The sequence below is a fragment of the Rhododendron vialii genome, chromosome 7a (assembly GCF_030253575.1).
Source record: "Rhododendron vialii isolate Sample 1 chromosome 7a, ASM3025357v1".
NCBI classification, from domain to species: Eukaryota; Viridiplantae; Streptophyta; class Magnoliopsida; order Ericales; family Ericaceae; genus Rhododendron; species Rhododendron vialii.
In genome coordinates this window covers 598,874-622,840 of record NC_080563.1, presented here as the reverse complement: position 1 = coordinate 622,840, position 23,967 = coordinate 598,874, and the positions used below count along the sequence as shown (strand labels likewise).

Below are 23,967 nucleotides of genomic sequence, written 5' to 3'. Positions count from 1 at the left end.
AATTTACCAAACTCATTGTGAATGTTCTAACACACTTTTATGTTATCAATGTCTAACACACATTTGTGGAACCCATTGTTATCCTAATACACCTTTTAACAAATATTTTAACACACAGATATACCAAACTTCATTGCGGATGCTCCAAGAGGGTAGAAATCCCATTAAGAATTTAAAAAAAAAAAACTAATTAATACTATCCTTAATCAAATTTCAAATTTTAGTGTATGTACCAGAAACAATTTTGAACCAATTAATTTATTCAAATTTTCTTTAAGAAATGTTTGACCAAGTTTGATAAACTTTAAAACCAATTGCTTTGGGCTCTCTACTATTAGAATTAGTTTAGATTTCAATGGGTTTATGTGGTACAGTTCAATTCACCCGGTCTAAACCACAAGGGGGTAAAATGGACTTTTCCCATAAACTTCTTGCGCTTTTTTTTGTAATCTGCAAACACACCTTAAAGGCACTTCTTGCACATTTGAAGACATATAAACTTCTCTGTGTTAAAGTAGAGAGAGAGAGAGGTGTTACGTCGTTATAATCCTTGTGTCAGGAATGCAAAAAGGGTAATTTAGTCTTTTCAACACTTAGATTCCATGACAGTGAGAGGACAACTAACGATTTGGTATTAAAGTTCGTCGCTTCCACTAATTTGAGGTGTCCCCTATGACAAAATAGTTTTGCAACGAAGTTTGCATCGTGCATGTGTATTTATATTCTCTTGAACAGAACAAAGTTTTTGTCCATCACGTTGTATCAATTTTTCATAGCTCTCGGACGACATCATCTAGATAGTTGGCCCTTGAGAATAATCGTCGATACGGCTCAATACCAACTGGACAAGCTTTTTTTCATCTTCTTTGCTAGATTCTAACTTTCCAAATATGACATTCTTTCCCTCGTAGAAATCTGCACGCCTTGATAATGTCCTTGCGATAAACAATCACATGACCTTCTTTTGTCAGGAACTGAATTCAAAAAATCCCAATGTTACGCATATCTAGCTATCTCCCTGCCTGCCTGAATGTCGACCTGTTACAAGCATTCAATTTGTATACTAGTGAGATAACCCCACAACTACTAGGATATCTTCTCTTCTTCTAACAATGGAAGTCGAGGTATTAAGAATTTTAAAGAGCAACGATAATAATCCGTATCGCATACTCTATCATGCAGTCGCCATCTAATATTACCAAAGTCATGCAACCCAACTTCCACTAAAAGTTGTTGAATTGGGATGGTGCACCTTAAGCCAAGGCGTCAGTCATACCCACAGAACCAATTTCAATGTCTACCTGCAATTTGAAAAAAAACTGATATTCCTCAACCAGTTTTGCTCTAGTTTGGGATCGATATGGTGAATTCTACAAAGCTTAAAAAAAAAAGGCTTCAGTTTCCTAAAAATAGTATTAACATGCCCTTCTACCTCAATCACCTCCAACTGTGAGTACGTAGCCATTATGCATGCGTTTATATACGTATGGATGTGCAACACTTGCTCACTTTTCACTTCATGCGTTTCACCATTTTCTCTTCAAATGATGATCTCAAACTTCATTTCTTATGGGGGTCACAACAATTGGACACACAGTGCGTTTGCAAAAGATAATTGAAGCATGTTCTTTCCGATGCAATTCCTAGTTTTGCCCAGTGGAGAAAATTGTATGATATTTTTTTGTAACTTTACATGATTGCGTGACATAATGTATGACGTTAACGATAAATGTGTCCAGAAGAAGCCTTTCTACGATACATACCTAGCATGATGATGTCATTTTTCTTCCCAAATAGTACTTATTATCATAGTTTGCTTGCATTTCTTTAGTTTTTCCATGCTCTGTCTGGAGGTGGCACTTGTGTACCGCGCTGGTCTTTGTGTAGTTTGCAGGGTTTATGCTAATTGCGCCCAAAAGAAGGCTTCTACGGTAACTAGCACGGGAAGAAATTCTTCTTGTTGATCCTTCCTCTAACTATGAAGGACTTTTGCTGCCATCCTTTACGCAACTGGCTTGAACTTAAATACCCTTACGGGCTCTATCTTTGGTTATTGATGCATGTAGCTTGGCGTTCACAGTAGCCATGTTAAATTTTTTCATGATTGTGATGTACTCCTCTGTAATGATGTCACAGGCGTCTCGGCCTCTTTGTCTTCAGCACTCGTTGCCATTCGATTGCACCGTCCCAATTCTCATATCATAAAGAAAGAGGGATGTGCTGTGTGCAATATTCCTAACATGGTTTTAATTTTAAAGTTCATTAGTTTCTGGAGGATTCATTTTTCATTTGAGGTTTATGGTTTTGCAGTTGGCAGGCGAATCATGGGCTTTGCATTCTTGCTTGTTTTCTGTTTCATCAAAGCTTTTGGCTTTGAGCGTCGCTTGTTTGAAGCTGTGTTGGACTCTCGTTACGTGCGTTTATATTTTCCTGCTGGAGGTGGACATTGTGTTGTGACCGCGTCGTTCGGTGTCAAAAATAAATTTATAAAATCAAGAATTAACTACTACTTCATAGAATAATGGTTAAAACCGAGTATTGTTCCAACGGGAACTGAATGGCTAAGTTATGACAAATTTGATTAGTTTGGAAAGAAAAAAGTTGATTGATTTGGTTTGTTTGGAATAACCTAATTAAATTAAAACAATGAATTGAAAAGTTTGAAAACGATGGAGGAAAATATCTAGGGTTTTGAATCCACTCCGATCGCGTAACAACAATATGCATAAGCTAGGTTTATTTATTCGAATCAAAAGAGATTATCGCTAGGGCTTGCAAACCCTAATGATAATCATAAAGAAAAATCAGGACTATCTCATAGCACGGACCATCTCTCAGTAGCACGGTCTGGCCACCTAACGATATAATCCGTCTTACGAGCATAATCTATCTTAGAACTCCAACCACAAACAGTGAAAACTATTGCAAAACTCGATATTTGAAATCGCAAATACAAATACTTAATCGATAGGAAGAAGTAAAATCAATTCATTCAATTGCAATGAAAAGGATTTCGGAGTTTTACAATCGATCCGAAAAAAACAAACACAAACCAAAACCTATGCATAGACAAGGTTACTTGGGGTTACTTGCCATGGAAACGTGCGCAACTTTTCTTCTAAGGTTACTTGGGGTTGGGGTTACTTGCCATGGAAACGTGCGCAACTTTTCTTCTATTCTGCTCTCAGCCGAATGTTTTCTTCCAGCCGCCCTCTGTTCTCCCGTTTTTCTATATATATGGGCTGCCGAGATTTTGCCTTCGGAAGATAAATTCTTTCCTTTTGGACTTCTTTTCCTAATCAAACTCCTTCCTTGTGTGCACCAAATAATTGCCCAGGAAAGAAGAACTTTCCTCCGGCCCAGTCTTGGTCAAAGTTCTACATACAGTACTGCTTGGGTCCACGTGGATAAAAAGAGCAAAATTCATAACTCCAATTATATTGGTATTTTATTTTCTCCACCGAATAAATGCTAGCCCATCCGTAAGACCTTCCAATTCGCACGTTTTCACATCCACCAGTCTCCAAAGCCTACAAACACCACAAATGCTAAAATATATCAAGTAACATAGTAAACGGACCGACAAAGCGTAGATTAGACGGATTAAATGGATGCTTTTCAGCACCTATCATGTTGTAATCATTCTGGACTTCATTGTAAAGCCCTCTGTGCTGGAAACTGGGTTAGTTTTTTCACATGATATGCACATGAGATCCACAACATTGAAGGGCTTCTAACACAGATCCGTGTGCAAAGCATTTTCCTTATCGGACACCCCACATTTCTCAGGGAGGAGTGAGATCTTTGATGGATCGTATGATCCGATTTTACCGAAGATGCAGGCTTGATGCAGTTGCAGCTGTATACCTATCTAATTGTGTATTCGCCGGTGCACAATAAACTTACATTTCATTGAATATTTGAAGGATCCGGCCATGTAATTTGATATACAACTAGACAAATCAGTTAAGCACAAAGCACGAGTACTTCTAATTACAATTTAGTAAGTTGCTTAAAAGGTACTTCAGTATTATTGGTTTAACAAACTTCGAGGTTCAGGCTTAGAGTCGGAAGTGCGTGTTGAGTACACAGATCTGGCGGGTGGAACATCGTGCGAGGAAACTGTTGACGAAAGAGGCTGGAAATTTGTGTTCCCGACAAACCAGTATAGAGCCCATTTCAGATTGCAGAGTGTGTACTTAAGAGCTTTAGTCCAATTCTCCTGCTTGTTGAAGCTCTGTGTGATAGAGTAGCTTTCCACTCTGTCATTCTCAATCCTGTAAGAAATTGCGCTGTTAAGTGGCCAGCAAAAACAAAAAAAAAGTACTGTTTCATCAGTCTATGTTTCTTTCCGTCTGTCATTTTTGTTTATACAGATGAAACTGTTTTTTTATTCTTCTGGAATCGGCACAACAGATGTAACTGTTATCAACTACTAGAATTTTCCAAAAGCCAAAACAAGGAAACATTCATGTGCAGAAATAACTAGAGTTTAGCAGTCTTACAATCTTGGCTAAGGCATACACGAACATATTCACCAGTGATGTAAATAAATTTTCTGGCACACAGAATGACTTACTTATAAGGCAGCTTGAAACATTTCTCGGGCGGTATGTTGTTTTCCTTGTCCTTGGAATTTGCAAACTGGGTAAACTCCTTAAGACAAGTCAAGAACAATGTCATTGCTTTGTCGTAGCGAGTGCTCCAAAACAAGTTCACCGGACCAAACCTAAGAAAACTTGCATCAGATAATTCCACAGGCAATAGAAAAACATGAGAATTGAAGAGAATAAGTGGGCCAAATATCCAATTCAGACTCCAGAAATACACAGTACACTTCCTGCACCATGTACTGCTAAGTACTAGTGCTTTATTCAAATCCAAGCTGCATCTACATTCAAGTTCTGAGTGGATTCCAATAGGCAAATGAAGTGTGTACATACAGTTCATAGGTGTTGTTGCCGCTGTCCATGATTCGAGGATAGCTCCCCATGGGAAGAATTTTTATGCGATATCTGAATGCCAGTTAATTAAGTATGTAACACAAGCCAATCAATACAGATTACGTTTGATAGAATGATGTGGACAGATTTGGCTTCACATCAATAAGCATTCCTAGGTTCTATTCAACATGACGAAAATAAGAAGAAACTTTTCCCAAAACATTAATCCAAGGGGACAAGAACAAAAATTTCAACAGGAAATTTCCTAGCAACCTTTTCCCGTTACAAATGCAACGAGAAGCATTCATCTCGACATCAAAGGGATTAAAGAGAAAGAAAAAGAAAAAAGAAATTACAGAGTTCATTCTTTCTAGGCAGTTCATAATTCAATACCCACAGTTGTACCTACCAGGCAAACTTATATTCCACAGAAAGCTTCTTAAGACCAGTAGGAAACTTTAACCAAGCTTTTGAAGGAAGTGTCAGCATAAAGTATAGTCACGCAGCTTATAGAAGAAATAGAAAAATTGGCAATGCTTACCTCTTAAAAACCCAAGTTAAGGTCTCACTCTATTTCATAACTAGTAAACCCAATATAGTTCCAGCAATCTAACAGAAAGATGTTTTTAGACGACAATGGAGACATCACACACTTTACACATACTCTCCAACTAGTTTATTTCAATCTAACTTTTCGAAGTGCAATTCACCAAGGTCGCTCATGGCATACAAAATTGAACAAATATACAATTCTCTGTTCAGTTGCCTGAAGGAGCTACCAACAGAAGGAAATTCAATTCAATTCACTGAGAGAAACACAGCGAAGAAGAACCTCTCCAAGAAAAAAGGATACGGGAATTTTGGCCGAAAATATTGAGCCATTGTGTGGAGAAGAAGACATGCTTGGCCCCAAGCGGCATTTATCTCATCCCATTCAACCTAAGCATTTCCAAAACATGGTACATGCTGTTAGAAAGATAGCGACAAAGCCAAAGAGATACACAATGAGTTCATCCCAAATAATTAATTGGAGAAGTGGGATAGGAATGGTGAAAGACTTATCGGCTTCTTGGGAATAAACGCATAATGAGGATTTCACAAATCAACACAAATGATTGCCAGACTTAGGTATTTTATCATGTCTACCAGAACACTGCATGTCTGCAGCACTCGCCATTGCAACTTCCCCTAGTTAACTGCTTTACCTATTTTTACTACATGAGACCCAATGTCCCTTACTTGCATAAACACATCGCATAAAGAAAGACAGACATTTGAATCTTAAATGAATCCAAAGTATCTGAGAAATAAAAAGAATATCCAAATGAGTCAAAAAACATCCATTCCTGATTCCTAACACTTCCATTTGTTAGGTGCACAAGACACTGGTAGAGACATCTAAATTGACCCATCCAAGGACACTTTCTAATTAAGTTCCCTACTTCCGTACCGGAATCTTAGGAAGTCTTCCCAAACGGAAGTTGTTGATTGTTCCAAAATCTCCATCATACCATATAGGGAAGGCATCATTGAGCACATTAGTGCGCTTCAACAACTCTAAATGTGCTTGTGAAACTTCAATTTTGGCCAAAATTGCATCCCTCTCTTCCTGTTTAACGAAAAACCAAGTTAACAAGCCAAAGAGATGTGTTGAAAAGTCAGAAAACATTTTCAATTAAAAGCAGAGAGATAGTACTAAACTTACTCCACATTTAAAGTTCAGAAGAAACAAACCCACTGTAGATAGTCAGATTGGTTGATGGATGAGAATGAGGGGTGCCTAGACGTAACATGTCAAAGTATAATGTGGGTGGGAGTAATATTTACCTCATGCACAACACGAAAAAGATTCTCAAATGGAAATTTATCACAAAATATTCATAATTGCTGTGTAGTAAAATCATCACCTTCCCCAAATACACCCAGGCACACAGAAAAGAGGACAAAACAAAACCAATCTTCTGCTTCAACAATAAAAGGTTCACTGCACTACCTTAGTTGGCACACCAGGGGATTAGCAGAAATCCAATATATGACAATTGACAAGTATGTATTGTGGCAGTCACTCAACAAGCAAAAATATCCCCAATTGACAAAACTTCACACTCCAGGATAGTGTATTAGGGCAATTAGTAATAACCACAAAGGAAACTAAAGAAGAGGGTTAACAGAACACACCTGATGAGAAATTAACTGAAACTGAAAATTATTGAACCCATGCCAATACCTGGCACACATGAACGAAAAGAAAAATTTATTAACCAAGGATTTTGGTGTGTAGGATTATATATGTGCCTATATGTGTGTGTGCGTATATAAACACACACACACACACAAGTATATGTATTGTTTAAACTTCGTCAAATAAATTATCATTTCATCAAAAGTCAAATATTGAGGCCACTTTACTGAACAATTTTACGAGAAGAAGAAACTCACCGCTCTTCCAACTCTTTAAAGCGGCTAGATTTTAACTCTAATTCCTTCAGTTCTGCAGTCACTTGAGCACATTGCTTTTCTGTTTCTTCAATAGCTGCTTCAAGTTTTTGTTCTTCTTCTTCAATCTGAAATAGCAACCAAGGAGACTATATGAATATCTTGAACCCCAAAATGCACTTTTTCTAAAAGTTCAAGTACCAAGTGATAGGCATATCCAGAAGAAAATACACAAAAATGCATGCGTGACCTGCCCCAAATTTTCCATAAACCACTTATCACCCACAAGATTGTGCAAAGATAACACATAGGTGTTTTAGTGCAGTTAAGCCAATAAGATCAAAGTCAATCATAGCGTTGCCAATATTGTACCATAAGTATGGATTTTTCACATATTTTGTGGACTCTTGCTTTTCTGTTCAGAGCAATCATAACATGGAGGGACAGAAAATAAATCAATCAAAGCAACACCATAAAGAAACCAAAAATTGGTTTATGACATCACAACAACAGCTACAGTGATCATTGCGTATCACTCACGATCCAAAAACACTGCCTAGAAGTGGTCATGCAATTGACATATAAATACTTCCAAAAAGTAACACTCCAACATGTCCACTCATCCCCCAGATTTTGGGAAATCATCCTCTCTGAATTAAAAAAAGGCTGTCCATTCGTCTAAAAGAGTTAAAGACAAATAATCTCGGCTAATTCATTCGACAATTTATTTTATGGACAGGAAACCCCACAATGTGTTTTCTGCATGGCACTGGTTACCAATATAATCAATGCACCTTGAGTTTCTCCTTGAGAAAATCAGCCTCGCTAAGAACATTTCGAGACTCCCCCTCCAAGCGCCGCAGACAGGCTTCATATGCTTTGATGTCTCTGTTCACATCCTCAACCTCCTTATCAAGTTTATCAGATAGCACCCTCATGCACTCCAGGCATAAAGGTTGCTCAACCTAAAAGGAAAAAAAATAAAATAAATCATATGCCAAAATCTTAGGCACCGACTCTTCAACCTAAAAGCAAATGTAAACAAATAGACAATAATGCAAGAGTAAATTCTGAAAGAAACAAATTTTCAAGGCAATTCTATTATTGCTTTGAAGTTTGTTTGGCACGAAGAAGGTAATACTACTTTATACCTGCGTCTGAGTTGTGGCAATATCAAATGCATGCTTTAGGACAGTTATTGTTGTGTGAAACCCAGATTTGTTTGGCTGCATGGGAGCACCAGTGGAACCCTCAGACGATGGCGATTGAGCCCCCCCTCCATCAGATATAGAGTCACTCTTGTAGACCGAAGCCGCCGGCGGAGGCAGCACCACAAACGACTCCTCCATTGTTTTCCCAGACTGGCTTGTCTCAGGCTGCAACCCTCCAGCACGCAGACGAGGAGGCACCCCAGGCACTTGATTTCTTTGCTTTGGCAATACAACAAAGGACTGGTCCATCCGTGTCGACGCCAGCACACTGCCACCACCGTGCATTGAAGAACCCTGCATTCCTGCATGGTTTATCCTGAATTGGTAATTGAAGTTGGACAACAAAAGCAATATCTATTTCTCTAACATCGTAATCATGTCTTGATAACAGGTCAAATAAAGCTTCACAGATGGAAGAATACTCACATCCGACAAAACCACCAAACAAAAAGTCATCCAAATGCAGTGAGGGGACGAACTTATAAATGGAAACCCAGCTTGTGCAAGAACTCAAATCTAAATCTACATGCAGTGCTGGATCCTGGGAGTCAGGCCAATCGCACCTCCAAAAACAACTAAAATCCCTATGTAATACCAACATTTGGTAACAAAATCGTGATATTATAAGGGTTCTCACCCCAAAATTCAAATTATATAAATCTGCACCCCAAACTTGAAATTCTTGATCCGTGTTTGTATGCATGTAACTCAGACTGAACGATTTTAGTACAAAAAAGGCTCTAAAATTGCCCAAAAGTAAAAAGCTTTCTTGATATAAAATCAAAAGTGAGTACTAGAAAGTTAAGACAAATTCCCTACTCTTACACGTCTATAGATATGCACATATATATGCAGGAAAGCAAGCAGCCAGAGGACAAACAATCGCGTTGAGGATAAAACCACTTACTTAATTCAGCTCATGTGCAAACTCAAGCATGTTTGAGCAGTCAGTCAATTTGAAAACCTAAAGACAACTCTTTCATAGGAGTACAACTTTATGCCAGCACGAAACGAATTGGACTCCATAATCGAGAAGGGGCAGGCAAAACGTCGAATTAATCAATTAACAATTGGAATCTTAAAACCACTTACATGTCATATATGCATTGAAATCTAGAGAGAGAGAGAGAGAGAGAGAGAGAGAGAGAGAGAGAGAGACCGGAGCGAGAAGAGGAGTCGTTGAGGAACTTGTCAGCGTAAGAATCGACGCCGACGATGCAGAGATTGTTGCGACAGTTCTGGCAGGCCCATCTTGGGAGGTTCGGGTCCACCGGAAATGTCCGGCCCTTATCCCCTGTATTGTTATTGTTCTTCATCGGCTGGTTTTGGCATCTACCAGTTTCTACTGCTGATTTGATGGTGCAATTTGCGCAGAGAGAGAGAGAGAGAGAGAGAGAGAGAGAGAGAGAGAGGGAGGGAGAGGGAGAGGGAGGGAGGGAGGGATGAGGAGTCGTTCACTTCTGCAAGGTAAAGACAATCGTGGCAATTTCTGGGATTCGTGTTTTTGTCAGATAAACGGAACTGTTTCGGGTTTTATTACTGTGTATCCGGATCCGGATTCGTTTTAACATTTAAGTTTTCCTCATTAAGGTAAATAATTTTATTTTAAAACACAAACTATTGAATTTTACTTGTCCAAAACAATAACAGAATGACCTTTAGGGAAAATAAGGATCTTCAGCGAAAAAAGGAAAGAGAGGGATGGGGTTTCTCTCGCTTTTGGCATAGCGGGCTCCTAATAAGGGGCTCGCACGACGGACTATTAGTTCAGTGATAGAGCGCGCCCCTAATAATTACTTCATTATAGACTTTATAAAAAAAAAATTCAAACCAAAATAAACTAAAAACAATTGTCAAAATCTTTCGATTTATCAAATTAATTAAGTAGTGCAACAAAATAAAAGTAACTTTTGTCTTTGCTTCAACTTTTACTTGTTCATCATCTAATTAGACGATGATTTAGATATACTCTTCGTGAGATGGTTCATTTATTTATGTTAATTAATTATCCAATAAGATGATTTATGTACACACTTTACTTAAAAACAATATGATCGTATGTTTGTTGCATTTAAACTATTTCCTTATAAAATTAGGAGGCTTTGAGGAAATCAAAAAAGTAAAGGAGAAAAATTTTCCATCATCGCCAAAACAAACATGTCATGAACGTGATCAAATTGCACTTTGCACTTTCATAGCACTATTGATAAATTCCTTTAAAAAAAATCTATTGATAATTGTTGATTTAGGTGTTTTGGCAAAATAATTGAGCCATTTTTTTTATTTCAAATTTTTTCTGCATCTATTAGTTTTAAGTCGATTTTGTGTAGATTATTTGTTCGCATTCACAAGAAGAATTTAAAAAATAAAAAATTAGTATTCAAATCTATAAAAAATTCACTAAAGACAAAAATAATGCAAAACATACAGATTTTTTTTATACTACTTTTGTTTTTATTCAAAAATATTTAGTTTAGTTGATATTTTTTTTATTTTTTGGATTTCTCTCATTGAGATGAACCAATAATTCACAAAAAAAATGACGCAAAATTAATACTCCCTCCATCCCAGTTTGTTTGCCCAATTTCGACATACGTGCCTTTCAAAAAATTGTTTATATCTCACAATCTATAATGATTTATATAGTTTCGAAAATATCATATTTTATATTTAATTGAGATATATCAAACAAGATTCATATTGCATATAAAAATATTATAAATTAAAATATATAGACAATTTTGTAAGAGGTTCCAAATAGTGAAAATGGACAAACAAATCGTGACGGATGGAATACATGCAGAAAAAATTAAATAAGGACAATATAATAATTTGGCTCAATTATTTAGCTAAAACAGTACATCATTTTTGTTGCTATATGGCTGACCCGAGCCCGTTCCGATCCGATTGATAGGGTAACGGGTGGGTTACCACTTAGATTCTAGGGCATATATATCTGACCAATATGTAAATAATATCTTCTCTTCACCTCTCTCTCCTGTTCTCCGATCCTTGCAATTCAGATCAAGCGAGAGACGAATACATCTTCATCTATCACCTCTCTCTCCTGTTCTCCGATCCTTGTAATTCAGATCGAGCGAGAGACGAATACATCTTCATCGATCGAAAGGGAGAAATTTTATAACTCGATCATGGAGGAGACGTACCAAATCTACGTCAAACTCCTAGACGGCAAACACCGAGCCCTAAATTTCCCATCCCCATCGATCCCACTTCTCTCCGTCAAGAACCAAATCCGCCAGCTCACTGGCGTTCCGATTTCCCAACAGCGACTACTAACCGGCACTAAACAACTCGACGAAGACTCCTCGTCCCTCCTCCTCCACCCCTCCGACGGCGGGCCCCATCCGACGCTCCACCTCCTCCTCCGCCTCCGCGGTGGCAAGGGCGGGTTCGGCTCCCTCCTCCGCGGCGCCGCCACCAAGGCCGGCCAGAAGAAGACCAACAACTTCGACGCGTGCCGCGACATGAGCGGGCGGCGGCTTAGGCACGTGAACGCGGAGAAGAAGCTGGAAGAGTGGAAGGCCGAGGCGGAGGAGAGGAGGTTGGAGAAGGTCGCGGACGAGTTTATCAAGAAGAAGGCGAAGGCGGCGGGGAAGAAGGCGGGAGTGGTCGGGGAAGCGGAGAAGTACGTGGAGAAGTATAGGGAGGAGTCGGCGAGGTGTATGGAGGCGGTTGAGAAGGCGGTGAGGGAAGCGGTTGGGAATTCGAAGAGGAAGGTTGCGGCGGTTGGAGTGGGGGGTTCCGATGCCAAGAGGTTTAAGATATGGTAAAGCACTTCAATTCTTTTTGTTCTTGGTTTAGGTTTCTATGGTTGTTAATTTGTTATGTTGGCAGCTAATAGTATCTGAAGAGACTTGATAATACTTGTACATGTGGGAAGTTACAACTTATGACTATCCGGGTTCTCCTCAAAGGGTGAGACCGATGCAAATATTTAATTACTAGATGCCAGAGGGTGTGCAATGCTTGTGCAAAACTCATTACACAAAAGAGGAAAAGAGAAAAATTTGCAATTGAGATTTATCTCTAGCAAAATTTGATTTGAGGAAGTAGAGAAGAGGGGAGAAGAAAGCAGTTTATTTTTTTGTCCTTAAGCAGTTTTTTTTTTTGGCAGTTAAAAGGGGTGGTTTAGGAAATAAACATGTGAGCCAGCCTCAAACTCACCTTCACCCCACAAAGGGGTGTTCCCTTTATAATAGTCATTGATGGTATAGATACATAGGTTAATGAAAGGTCATCTAGGTAGTTTTGTCTTCTTTGGTTCTAGAACAAATATGACAATAGTTCTTGACAAGAGAGGAAACACAAATGAAATTTTTTGGCTTTATCGATATGTAGATAAGGATATGTCATTGTTGTTCGATGACAGTAGCTCAAACTTATATTTGATAGCTTACTGGTGGATTTCAAGATTGACTTTGTGGATTTACGACAATAGATTGGTAGTAACCATTTACCATTGAAAATATTTCAATGCAGGATAGTAGTCATACGAGCACGCCAACATTGTATGTTCATTTGACCTCTAATCCATCTTCTGCCTTACTTTCACAAGGCATCTATTATGAACCTTCTTTATAGTCATAGGAATTGAACATCGAATCCCTTTGTTTGACGTCCACATGTATCCAAGCAGAACCTTGGACTAACCGTGTAGGAGCAGCAAAGGATCCCAATAGCTCTTTGCTGCTTGATTAAGCTATCCCTTTGTTTTGAATGTTATTTACTACAAACAGAATTGAAGCCGCAATATATTATCAGAACATGCCCAACTGTCTAACCTGGGGATCTTGCATATGTTTTTTTTCATTTCTGATTTTTTTTTTATCGGTTCATATTGATAGGATGGGGAAGAGAACAGTTGGTGGCAGTGGTAGTGATGATTCAGATGAGGATGACAGTGATGACATTGAAGAGGATGAGGATGAGAAATCTGTTATTTTAGATGGTGATAACCATTTGGGCTCAAGTAAGGAAGCTGAGGGTAGTCTGGACTCTGTTACTGGCCGGAAACTGGATGAAGAACCTTCTGTTGGAGGTTCTTCTGAGAGTGGTTCTGAGGGAGAGGATTCTGCGGTAAGGAGTTCATTTTTTGTTGACAATTCTGATGCAGTCATGGCTGGCTGTGAAAGCAATGGTGCTAGCAAACCAATTTTAGAGACTCAGGGAGAAGTGATGGTGGCGAATGTAGATACATCTTTCACAGAGGAGGCAGCTGTGTCTGGGACTGAAGCCTTTAAGGCTGAGAAGCAAGAATCCGATGGACCCGAGTCTGGTAATCTGGAGGACACAGTTGGTCTGAAAAATTCTAGCTCTGAAGATGGGGGAGCTTTGGAATGTGGAACAACTGATGCAGAGGTTGGTCTAAAATTAGTATCTGAAAGAGCCGTTCATGAAGAAAGTGTGGTGATGAGCACAGATGTCTCAGATGTTGTGAAGCCACTAAATTACGATGAGTTTAATTCGGCAGCCGAGTTGGAGGTACGATCTTGATAACCATTTTTTTCTCCAGGCTATGGTTTTTGTGTATTGGTGGCTAGTACGTTCCTTTTAAGTGCTCTAATTTGGAGTTCTTATTCCATATTTTCTGAAACGTCTGTCACTTAGGTAAGATTTATTCTGAATACATTATGCAGTCTACTATTTGTATTACTACGAATGCCAATAATATTCATCTTCCAAAATATTAGAATTTGATATCTTTAAGAATGTACTATTTAGTCTATTATATAAGGTGGGCTCTCTTTAATCTTAATCTTTCTTCTTTTCTTTTCTTTTCTTTTCTCCGTAGAAATGTTTTGAGTCTTGCAACTAACATCTTGTTTTAACCTTGTTCATCAAGGGTTTGTCCCCTCTTTGAGGGAACTCTCTAGGCATATAGATTTGCCCATGACTACATTCATTCAAATGTGATTTGCTGTTCTTTCACCGATAATATTTTTGGTGGGATTTTTTTTCAGCCTCGTCCATAGGTTATTTTTATCTTTTTTTCTTCTTTTAAAAACAAAATGGTATGATTTCCAACTCTTTTATATATTTTTTGTGAATTGCAAGTTCCAACTTATTTTTATCTTTTTTTCTTCTTTTAAAAACAAAATGGTATGATTTCCAACTCTTTTATATATTTTTTGTGAATTGCAAGTTCCAACTTATTTCTCTTGCTGTTGAAGTCTTTGTGGAAGCATGTTTGGCTGGAACACTCGTTCAGGGAGAAGTGCATTCAGTGTCGAAGCTTTTGATTGTCTTCCCATGCCATTATCTTCAAACTTTTCTTTTCAAGGCTTGTTTTGGGAAACAAACACACCCTTCAGCTCTTCAAGTGTAACCACAGGGCACACGTTTATGTCCTTATGTGACTTTGCCTAAATAAATGTTTTTACTTTTATTGTTTTCTGTGGGTGCATGTTTAGAAAGCTCTTGTTGAATGTAAAATCATTCTCTGAATGCTCTCCATGGTTGCTGTCTGCTTTTTATTTCCTTTTATTTCACTAAGTATGAATAGCAAAAGCATGTACTGTTAACTTGGCCTTTGCACAGGTTCAAGAATAAGTTCTGAAAAATACTCTACTTGGTAGGTAGGTCTAAATTTCGATGGATATCGGATTCACTTTAAAATTGGTAGGATTGGTGTTTGTCTGCCATCTATATGACACTTCCCAAGTTGCGATATGTTCCTTGTGGGTATATCTAATTTGTTGAGTAGATGCTTCAACCTATTATCAGACCTATGTTTTTCGAATCTTTGGGCAAAACCAAGCCATTTTCATGATTAGTTGTCCCTCTGTTGCACCATAAGCTGTCAGTTGTGAAGAGTTTCATGTGGAAATTCATTTCTGGTTTATCTGTTGCCGGAAAAGAAAACTTATTTGTATGTGCCAATAAGACGACAATTTGTGCGAAAATTAAAATTTGGCCCGAGAGTAGCAAATAAAGCCTTGCAGTCTTCAACATGAGTTGCATTCATACATGTTTGCTGTCAAGTTATCTGGCTGCAACTTTGATATTAGCTTTTTTTTCCTTCAACAAGTGCTGGGCTTTTTTTCCTTGCAAGCTGTCGGTTGCAGTGGATTAGGAACAATATCGTAATTGGTAGTTGAAACAGGACTTTGTTCTTGAACCATACTGTGTTTCTTTGATGACGTGCTCCTGCTCCTCTTTTTTTACTGGCATGTAGAAAAGCAAATATTATGAATGTTGAAATCTGAGTTGCAACTAATAATTTTGGCAACTTTCTGGTATGTTTGTAGGCTCTTGGCATGGAGAGGTTGAAATCTGAGCTGCAATCACGCGGGCTGAAATGCGGGGGTACATTGCAAGAGCGTGCTGCCAGGCTTTTCCTGCTCAAAACCACACCTTTGGAGATGCTTCCAAAGAAGCTGCTTGCCAAGAAATGAATAATTCGAATTATTTTCATGGCTTTGTATGCCTCTCTTTGGAAGTGGTTCATTTTGAGTTCCAATTTACAAGTGACTGCTCACGACTTGAGCAAAATAACAGAATGTTGATTTGAGGTGTCCCAAAATTAGATTTCGTCTGCTGTGGCACACATCTTGACTGTTGCTCCGAGATTTGTCAATATACTTGTGACTCTGTAAGATACGATTGTTGAACTGCTTGATTGAGGAAAGATTATCAATGCCTCGATTTCAAGTATCAGCTATATGAATGTCAAGGGTGGTGTTATGTTACACTTATGTACCGTGTGCGTGTTCACAAAACTCTAGAGGTAGATTTTGAGATTTTAGCTTTTAAATGTCCGTAGTGTTTGTCAAAAATTCTTGTCTAACAGATTAAAAGGATTCTAAAATCTGATTCTAGACAAGCTAGGTTTGCAGTGCTTTTCAGATAGATTTTAAATTGTAAGTATTCTGAAAGGTAATTTTTAACTTTTTGTAGTAAGCAGTACTAGCTTTCACATATGGTAAACATAAATATATGCTTTTACTTAGATCTAAAACTTAAAATTTGCAGCATAATCTAAAAATTGTAATCTATAATATGTATCAAGAGCTATTGCAAACACGGTGACTGCGTATCATATCAAAAAATTACATTTACAAGGTATTTTGCTTTATGTACACCACTCAACCTGCTAATTTTTTCTTTTCTTTTTTTGATCCGCAAACGAATGCAATTCAAAACCACTACTCTGCCTAAGAGAAACGAAAGCACACTCCAAACATTAACAAAACTCAAGAATCAAACTGGTTGCAGAACACCATGAGCAAGAGATGGGGAATTCCTGCAAACTGGGCATGAATTGTTCAATCTAAGCCACGCATCGATGCAACCAGCGTGAAAGCAATGCTGGCACTCCGGTATACATCTGACAACCTCTTCCGCGCGATAATCTGACAAGCATATCGGGCAAGTTCCATCATTAGGCCCCATGGGGAGACGCCGGCTTTCACCGAGAACTACTTTGGTGTATGATTCAATGCTGGATTGGTCTAAGCCGGAAATTGAAGTGTCGGATGGCTGCAGTGTTACCGTCGGATCAAAGTTTTGCTGCCTGGCCATGCCGTGGCTCTGCCTTCCATGGATTAAGCATATGCATGCTGTACAGAATGCGCATACAATGGTTGGAATGGCTACGGTGAGGGAGATCATCTTGAGCAATCGGAGATGGTCAGCCGTGTCTGTCAATCAAATACTTTTCATCACATAAGGCTCGGTTTGATTTAGATATTTGGTTGTACTAAATCCTAAAGCTGTCAAAAGATGGTTTTCATATGCAATTTTTCATTTGTTACTTCCAATGAAATAACTAAATTAAGAGGTTAACTACACAGTACATTTGCAATGACAAATGTAATTTTGCTTTATAATTGATCCCAAAGACTACATTTTTGTAAACCACTCATGATATCCTTATTCATCCTACTATCAACTCTTGAAAAAAAGGAAATGTTTGGCATTTCTAAGCATTTGAAGCAAGTTGAGGCAGTTTGAAAATTTCTTTGTGGGGTAAAAATATCAAATTTTGCTGCAAATTATCAAATATCATTGTGAGAAATAAAAGTGAGTAGGGTTAAATGATCCCACTTGTATCTTACTCCCTCCGCTCCGCATGACAGTCCCGAGAATATTTAGTGTTGTGGAAGAACACTGTCATTAATCTTTCTAGAGCGAGAAAGCTTTCTTCTCTAGATTTGCAGCCCATGCGGCCGGCCGGCCCCCTTTTTCTTCCTTTCCCTCCCCCGGTAGTCGGTGGTTAAGACTCCCCCAGTAAGAGAGAACTCATATTCTCCTCATCGATCATTTTTAGACTATCCAACAACAATCTATGGTTGCCTTACAAACCCGGCCACGATAGACGTCAGACATCGCGCGGCTTCGACTTTTGGAGATCTTTTCTTGTAATTCCCCCCCGGTTTTTGCTTTTCTTAATTTGTACTCTTCGTTTTTCTTAACAAAAAATAGTATTACTTACGTCTCTACTTCCTCGAGGTAAATCAATGTAGTAAAAATTAAGGAATAAGAAATCAGTACTATATCCGCATTGTGTTGCTTGACGGACTAGAATTGAAGTTGACAGGGGCGGAGCTAGCTGGTGATGCCACCCCCACCCCAGTTTCGACTTTCAACCCAAAATATCTTTTTACACTAGGAGATAATTCGATCGGTTAGACACATACTGTCTGCATTCGGCAAATTCAAATTTTGGTCTTGCTATTGTCAGCCCACTGAGATGACGATAAGTACACTAGAAGACAAGAAAAATACATATCTCTGTGTACTTTTTACACTATTTAATACACATTCACACATTTATTATTGTCAGCCCATTGGGCTGATTTTAGAATTTTCTTTCATATTTTGTGCTGATAATGTAAAAGATCCATATTGCTTTCTAAGAATTGATCGGCCGGTTTGAACCGTAAGAATAATAGTATCTCAATTAATGACTTTCATTTGAATGCTGCAAGAGAGTTGGACTACACTTTTAATTATTCTTTTTAACCAGATAAAAGCCCACCATATTAATTATTCCTTTTAATTATTCCTTTTAGTCCAGAGTTGGACTACACTTTTAATTAAAAGCCCACTTTTAATTATTCCTTTTAACCTTCTTCTTCTTCTTCTTCACATTTTTACCGACAACACGCATAAAGTTGGCTCTTACTATTAAACAGCACTGTCACGTTGAAGGGCGCGAGAGGAGGTTTGGGATGTCAACGTCTTGTTGCGCTATGCAAGTTGCAACGGGTAGCCTCGTTGAGGAGAAAATATTGTTAAATATGACAAGTTGTTCATTAAACCCACCATTCTAATCATGAAGATCTTCATTCCAATACCACTATGTTTTCTTTTTTTCTTTGTTTTTTAATGCATAGTCTCCCGGATCAACATGCGTGTGTCTCAGATTAATACCTACATTTTCTTACCCAATCTTTTCACTCGCAGCTTTGAGAGTGAGATGACCCCAATGAGAATCGAATCTAAAATCTAAAATAGACTAGACCCCTAAGTTTCAAGACAAGACCATTCCTAAGGTTTGGATTATAACCATGGAATTAGAAATCTTGCAGGGTACTTCCTGTAGTGCACCCTGCAAGGCACATTCAAACCGTCCACGAGTGTTTTCAACGGTCCAAATTTAATATAAACTCTTCCCCTGCAAGATCTCCGGATCCTAGAACCACTATGTTTTCGGTAGCTGGGGTCCTAAAAATGGAAGCTCCTTGTTATTGGCCAGCTCATTCTATGTTGACCTTGTTTTTTGGTTAGTCGAGCCTCCTGATTTTCTATTGCCTGTGGATGGATATTTAATCATATATCTCCAGTTAAGTTAATTACACAAACCAAGATCATAGATTATGACCTTTGATTAACCAAACTGTACTACTGTACTCATTTATTTAATAAACTACTGCTAATTTAAACAACTGCCGGCCCGATGAGAATTAATATCTTAACCTTGAGCCAACTAGATAATTTACAATAAATAGCCTTCAATGACAATTTCTCTATTTTTTTTATTTTTGGATAATGCATAATCGAAATCTATAAAAGTGTACGAAAGATATGCGAAAAACAGATTATGTATTCGAGTAGTGCTTAATCTAATAACTATATCGTCCATTTGCATTTATATTTGGAGACCTCTTATATTTAACCAACATGCCCTATTCGATTGTTCATACAAATATGGATATATGTGGATGTTTTGTTATTTATTTATGACACAATAATAATGTACACAATAGTGATGTACAAATATTGTTAAATGTAATTTATGTCATTATTCAAATTGTTTTCACCTTTTGTGTCAATTTTTTTATATTACTATTTCGTCTTGACAAAAAAAATTAAAAAAAAAAATGATCCAAACAACTTTAAAAATTTAAATAAAGACAAAAATAATCCAAAAAATTTGTCAGTTTCGGATTATTTTTGTCTTTAGTGAAAGTTTTGATCTTAATTTTTCACTTTCTAGATTCTTCTCTTCGAGACCAACTAATAATCACAAAAAACAAAAGAGAAAAAAAAGTAATGCAGAAAAATTATTAGACCAAATTAACCACCCTGAAGTTCCAAACAATAAAGCTTATTCTACAAGAGAAATGAAAGTCAACAGAGGGGCGTAATTACCTGTTCCTGCAGGACTATCAAAGCACATTACTTGTTGACTTGTATTATTCTCAAATCCACACATAACCCCCTGCGCTTCACAATCTTCACAGTTGGGTACATCCCAATACAGCTGAAGATCACCGTTAAGCCCAGACGTAAATCCAGAGTCAGATTGCGTTGGCGAAGAAACCGGTATCGGCATTGTAACAAGTACTTTGCAGTGCTTTGGCGCCAAAAATTCCACCAGAGTATTCGAAGAAGTTGCCAAGGTCGTGTTTGTTGAATCACTCAAACAAGGAACAGCGGTAAATCTAGACTGAGTGAAAGCCGTTGGACATAGCATGAACGTGTAGTTGATATGATAAGCGACCCGGAAAGGAGTCCCAGAAAGGTTAAAGTCCAGAAGCCGCCTTGGAAGGCAATTGGATGGGTCATAGAGCTGGATTTCTTGTGCTCGGTAGTCGATACTGCGAACGAAGAATTCTCCGGAATAAGGAAATCTTATAACCGTATTGCCTTGGCTGTCGCAGCTTAGATTAAAGCCGGGATAGACGCAGTTTGGCGAGGCTCCGGGGACTGCTTGGAAAGGGAATCGAATGGTGAAGTTGCTGTTGAAACAAATGGAAGTTGGACAGTTACTGGGAGTACTATTCACTGCAGAAATGAGAGGGAAAAGGAGGAGGAGGAGGAGGAGGAGAAAGAGAGATTGGAGGAAGTTGAAGATGTCCATAGGAGTATTTCAGAAGGATTGAGTACTCTAAGGATGGGAAGGACTTATAAATTATGCTGAAGGAATTTCTTTTTATATCAAAGAGTACTTCATTTAATTAAAGTAAATTTTTTTTTGGAAAGTCAGAAGATCATGGCAATAATTTTTTGTTTGTTTGTGTTTTTTTAACTATTATGTGGACCTCGACCTCCAATAAGTTAATTGATGGTGGCCATTAATTTATTTATTCAATTAAGCAGTCATAATAAGAGTTAAAAAGACAGAGTAAAACTCCTTTGAATCCCCCCCCCCCCCCCCCCCCCCCCCCCCCCCAAACTTTGGTTTGTCATCAGTTTACTAGCTTTTGGTTCTTTAAAGAGAAATTATTATTGTGGATATGATGATATGAGATGAGCCAAAAAGAAACGTGTTACTTTGGACTTTGAAATTAAGCTAGCATGTTAATGGTGCAGATGAAGGAGGACTCATGCATTTGATCTCAATGGCATATTGCTGCATCCGTTTTTTATGACCCTATAAATTAATGCACGAGTCCTTCATTTGCAGCATGGACATTATGATGTTTAAACATGGTATTCCCTATGGTATGCTCCTTAAAGATAGGGTTAGTGTACGTGACAATGCTGAGATGTTAGAAGGATTTAGCAAGAGAAATATTGTAACAAGAATTGGGAGATATGATGATGGGTTGATAATTTCAATATTAGTGTTTCAGCCCATTGGTTCTCGAAGAATGGTAAGAAGGAAACCATGCTCAGAATGATTCGAAATTTGATCTAGCACCTCGCGGAGAGGAGAACTTCATGTAATCGGTTGGTTATATTTAAGTTCCATTTTGAACTTATACATGAACTTTCAGCTTGTTCAATAATAATTTTTCCTTTCTTCAAAAACAATGAAACTATAGGAGGATTTATTTATCCCTAAAGTGAAAGACTCGTGCACTTAAAATCTTAAAAGAGACCAAACCCCTAAGTTTCAAGACAAGACCATCCCTGAGGTTTGGGTTAGAATCACGGAATCAGAAATATATACTGTAGGACATTTCCTGTAATGCACCCTGGCCCCTGCAAGGCACATCCAAATCGTCCACGAGTGTTTTCAAAGGTTCGTATTTAATACTAACCTCTTCCCTTGGAAGATCGCCGGATCCTAGAACCACTATATATGTTTTCGGTAGCTAGGGTCCTAAAAATGGAAGCTCCTTGTTATTGGCCAGCTCATTCTATGTTGACCTTGTTTTTTTGTTAGTCGAGCCTCCTGATTTTCTATTGCCTGTGGATGGATATTTAATCATATATCTCCAGTTAAGTTAATTACACAAACCAAGATCATAGATTATGACCAAACTGTAGTGTACTCATTTATTTAATAAATTACTAATTTATACAACTGCCGGCCCCGACGAGAATTAATATCTTAACCTTGAGCCAACTAGATAATTTACAATAGCCTTCAATGACAATTTCTCCATTTTTTGATTTTTGGATAATTCATGATCGAATCCTCACCATCCGTTGATCTATCACGCTATATTAACTCTACCCGCTCTTCATCCCCCCCTCTCTCTCTCCCCAAATTGTTCCATCCAGAACGACAGACCATCATCTCTCTCCACAGTCCACACCACGGATGAAAGTTTTCACTAAAAAACTGAACCGATCAACCGAACCGAAGCATTTTTAGTAAAATTCGATCGATTTTATTGCTGCCTTGGTTCGGTTTGATTTTGATGTTTCAAAAAAATATAATTTGAGTTTTTAGTAAACGAAAACTTTTTGCACCAACTGAACCAAATTCAATTGATATGGCACACTTAATCGTCAGATCTTAGTCGTTCATTCGTTTAGCCTAAGACTAATCCCTCCCGTCCATATATATCATCACCTGCTTACAAGACACAAGAATCCTAAAACTTTGTTCTGAAGTTGATGAAAGTGGGAGAAAATAAGAGAGAGAGTAAAATGGAAGAAAAATGAAAGGGAAATTGTAGTATTCACACTATTAAATTTTTCTATCTATTGTCTCTTCTCTTCCTCTTCGTAACAAACAATAGGAGAGAAAATTTTCTAATTTTCCCTTCTTTTCTTTCATTTTCCTCTGGTTACAAACAAAGCTTAATAAATCTATTCATGCCACTTCAGTTCCCTCTCGTCTACGAAATTTGTTTTCGCACAAATTTCATACGCATTTCACCCACTCATCTGATGCAATGTAGAAGCCAAGATCGACATCTCAACTGAAATTATTTCGCCAGAGGTTTGAGATTATCCTCTTTCAACAGTTGGGGCTTTTTAAAGTTTAAACATTTCTCCCAATCTCTTTGTTTTGTTTTATTTCTACTTCATTTTTTCTTGATTTGGAGTATTTGGCTGTTTTTCGGCACATTTCTTCCCCAAAACTGTTATGAATGATCTCCTATTCTCCTCAATCTGATACAAGATATTTGTTTTTGGTTTGAAAGGAAAAATTGAATGAACCGACCGAACAGAGCGGTCATTCCTACTGATCGGTCGTGTCGGTTTGAAATATCCAAAAGTCAACTTGGTCGGTTTGGTGCGAAAATAGGCGAAAAAATGATCGAATCGAACCGATTTCATCCCTAAATTATCAACTGTTGGAAAATATTACGGAATATAATATTTTTAATTTAAGTGTGAATGGAAATTGATTTATTTAATTTGGAGTTGCGTCCTTTCATTGGCACTTGTTTGCCATGAACGGACGCGTGCGTCTTTTACGAACAAATGTGTATCTTTCCTTGTCAGACTCTATAGAAAGTCATCAGTTGGCCTATAAATATAATTTCTTTATTTCATCTCTATTTCATTTTTAGTGGATTGATTTTCCTTCCATTCGAGTCCATGCACATAAGAGAGTACAAACACAAGGAGATTCAACAGACCCATCGATTGTAGTGCTGCTTCTGTGGGGAATTCGATCAAGTAGTGCTGGGAGATAGACGTGAGCAAACCGTAAGCATCGTAGAGGGGACGAATCTATCTTAAGTACAGAGTGTCACACTCGACTTTGATCACAGTTTTAA

At 38.0% G+C, this 23,967-nt stretch overlaps 4 protein-coding genes across 6 annotated transcripts in view; 1 reads left to right on the top strand and 3 right to left on the bottom strand.

The window, feature by feature from the left end:
• The window catches only part of LOC131334568 (probable trehalose-phosphate phosphatase C), a 79,737-nt gene that overhangs the window by 32,209 nt on the left and 23,561 nt on the right, over positions 1 to 23,967 (bottom strand). The gene's annotated exons all lie outside the window — the stretch shown is intronic.
• On the bottom strand, positions 3,891 to 10,090 carry LOC131334566 (beclin-1-like protein). 3 transcript variants are annotated; one of them, XM_058369655.1, is made up of 10 exons: positions 9,750 to 10,090; positions 8,531 to 8,892; positions 8,174 to 8,344; positions 7,383 to 7,507; positions 7,122 to 7,170; positions 6,394 to 6,552; positions 5,797 to 5,882; positions 4,944 to 5,015; positions 4,580 to 4,729; positions 3,891 to 4,277 (listed from the first exon to the last, which is right to left on the bottom strand). In XM_058369655.1, exons 1-10 carry the CDS (start codon positions 9,904 to 9,906, stop codon positions 4,031 to 4,033), a joined length of 1,578 nt encoding a protein of 525 aa, XP_058225638.1. In that variant the 5' UTR covers positions 9,907 to 10,090; the 3' UTR covers positions 3,891 to 4,030. The 3 variants fall into 3 exon arrangements, with proteins under 3 accessions (XP_058225638.1, XP_058225640.1, XP_058225639.1); XM_058369657.1 differs by lacking the exon at positions 9,750 to 10,090 and adding an exon at positions 9,498 to 9,643; XM_058369656.1 differs by lacking the exon at positions 4,944 to 5,015 and having other exon boundaries at positions 5,776 to 5,882.
• LOC131334567 (uncharacterized) lies at positions 11,577 to 16,308 on the top strand. The gene is made up of 3 exons (XM_058369658.1): positions 11,577 to 12,380; positions 13,459 to 14,095; positions 15,862 to 16,308. Exons 1-3 carry the CDS (start codon positions 11,743 to 11,745, stop codon positions 16,006 to 16,008), a joined length of 1,422 nt encoding a protein of 473 aa, XP_058225641.1. The 5' UTR covers positions 11,577 to 11,742; the 3' UTR covers positions 16,009 to 16,308.
• On the bottom strand, positions 15,906 to 20,921 carry LOC131334864 (putative RING-H2 finger protein ATL21A). The gene is made up of 2 exons (XM_058370154.1): positions 20,175 to 20,921; positions 15,906 to 17,260 (listed from the first exon to the last, which is right to left on the bottom strand). Exons 1-2 carry the CDS (start codon positions 20,919 to 20,921, stop codon positions 16,814 to 16,816), a joined length of 1,194 nt encoding a protein of 397 aa, XP_058226137.1. The 3' UTR covers positions 15,906 to 16,813.

What these genes read in the sequence shown, in the direction of transcription:
- LOC131334566 (XM_058369655.1), bottom strand. Translation starts at nt 9,906, where the DNA reads ATGAAGAACAATAACAATACAGGGGATAAGGGCCGGACATTTCCGGTG. An exon ending in CGACTCCTCTTCTCGCTCCG is followed by an intron (nt 8,893 to 9,749) that starts GTCTCTCTCTCT and finishes TAAACCATGCAG; the next exon opens with GAATGCAGGGTTCTTCAATG. An exon ending in TTCTCAAGGAGAAACTCAAG is followed by an intron (nt 7,508 to 8,173) that starts GTGCATTGATTA and finishes TTGCTATTTCAG; the next exon opens with ATTGAAGAAGAAGAACAAAA.
- LOC131334567 (XM_058369658.1), top strand. Translation starts at nt 11,743, where the DNA reads ATGGAGGAGACGTACCAAATCTACGTCAAACTCCTAGACGGCAAACAC. An exon ending in GCCAAGAGGTTTAAGATATG is followed by an intron (nt 12,381 to 13,458) that starts GTAAAGCACTTC and finishes TCATATTGATAG; the next exon opens with GATGGGGAAGAGAACAGTTG. An exon ending in ATTCGGCAGCCGAGTTGGAG is followed by an intron (nt 14,096 to 15,861) that starts GTACGATCTTGA and finishes GTATGTTTGTAG; the next exon opens with GCTCTTGGCATGGAGAGGTT.
- LOC131334864 (XM_058370154.1), bottom strand. Translation starts at nt 20,921, where the DNA reads ATGGACATCTTCAACTTCCTCCAATCTCTCTTTCTCCTCCTCCTCCTC. An exon ending in TGTTGACTTTCATTTCTCTT is followed by an intron (nt 17,261 to 20,174) that starts GTAGAATAAGCT and finishes AAAAGTATTTGA; the next exon opens with TTGACAGACACGGCTGACCA.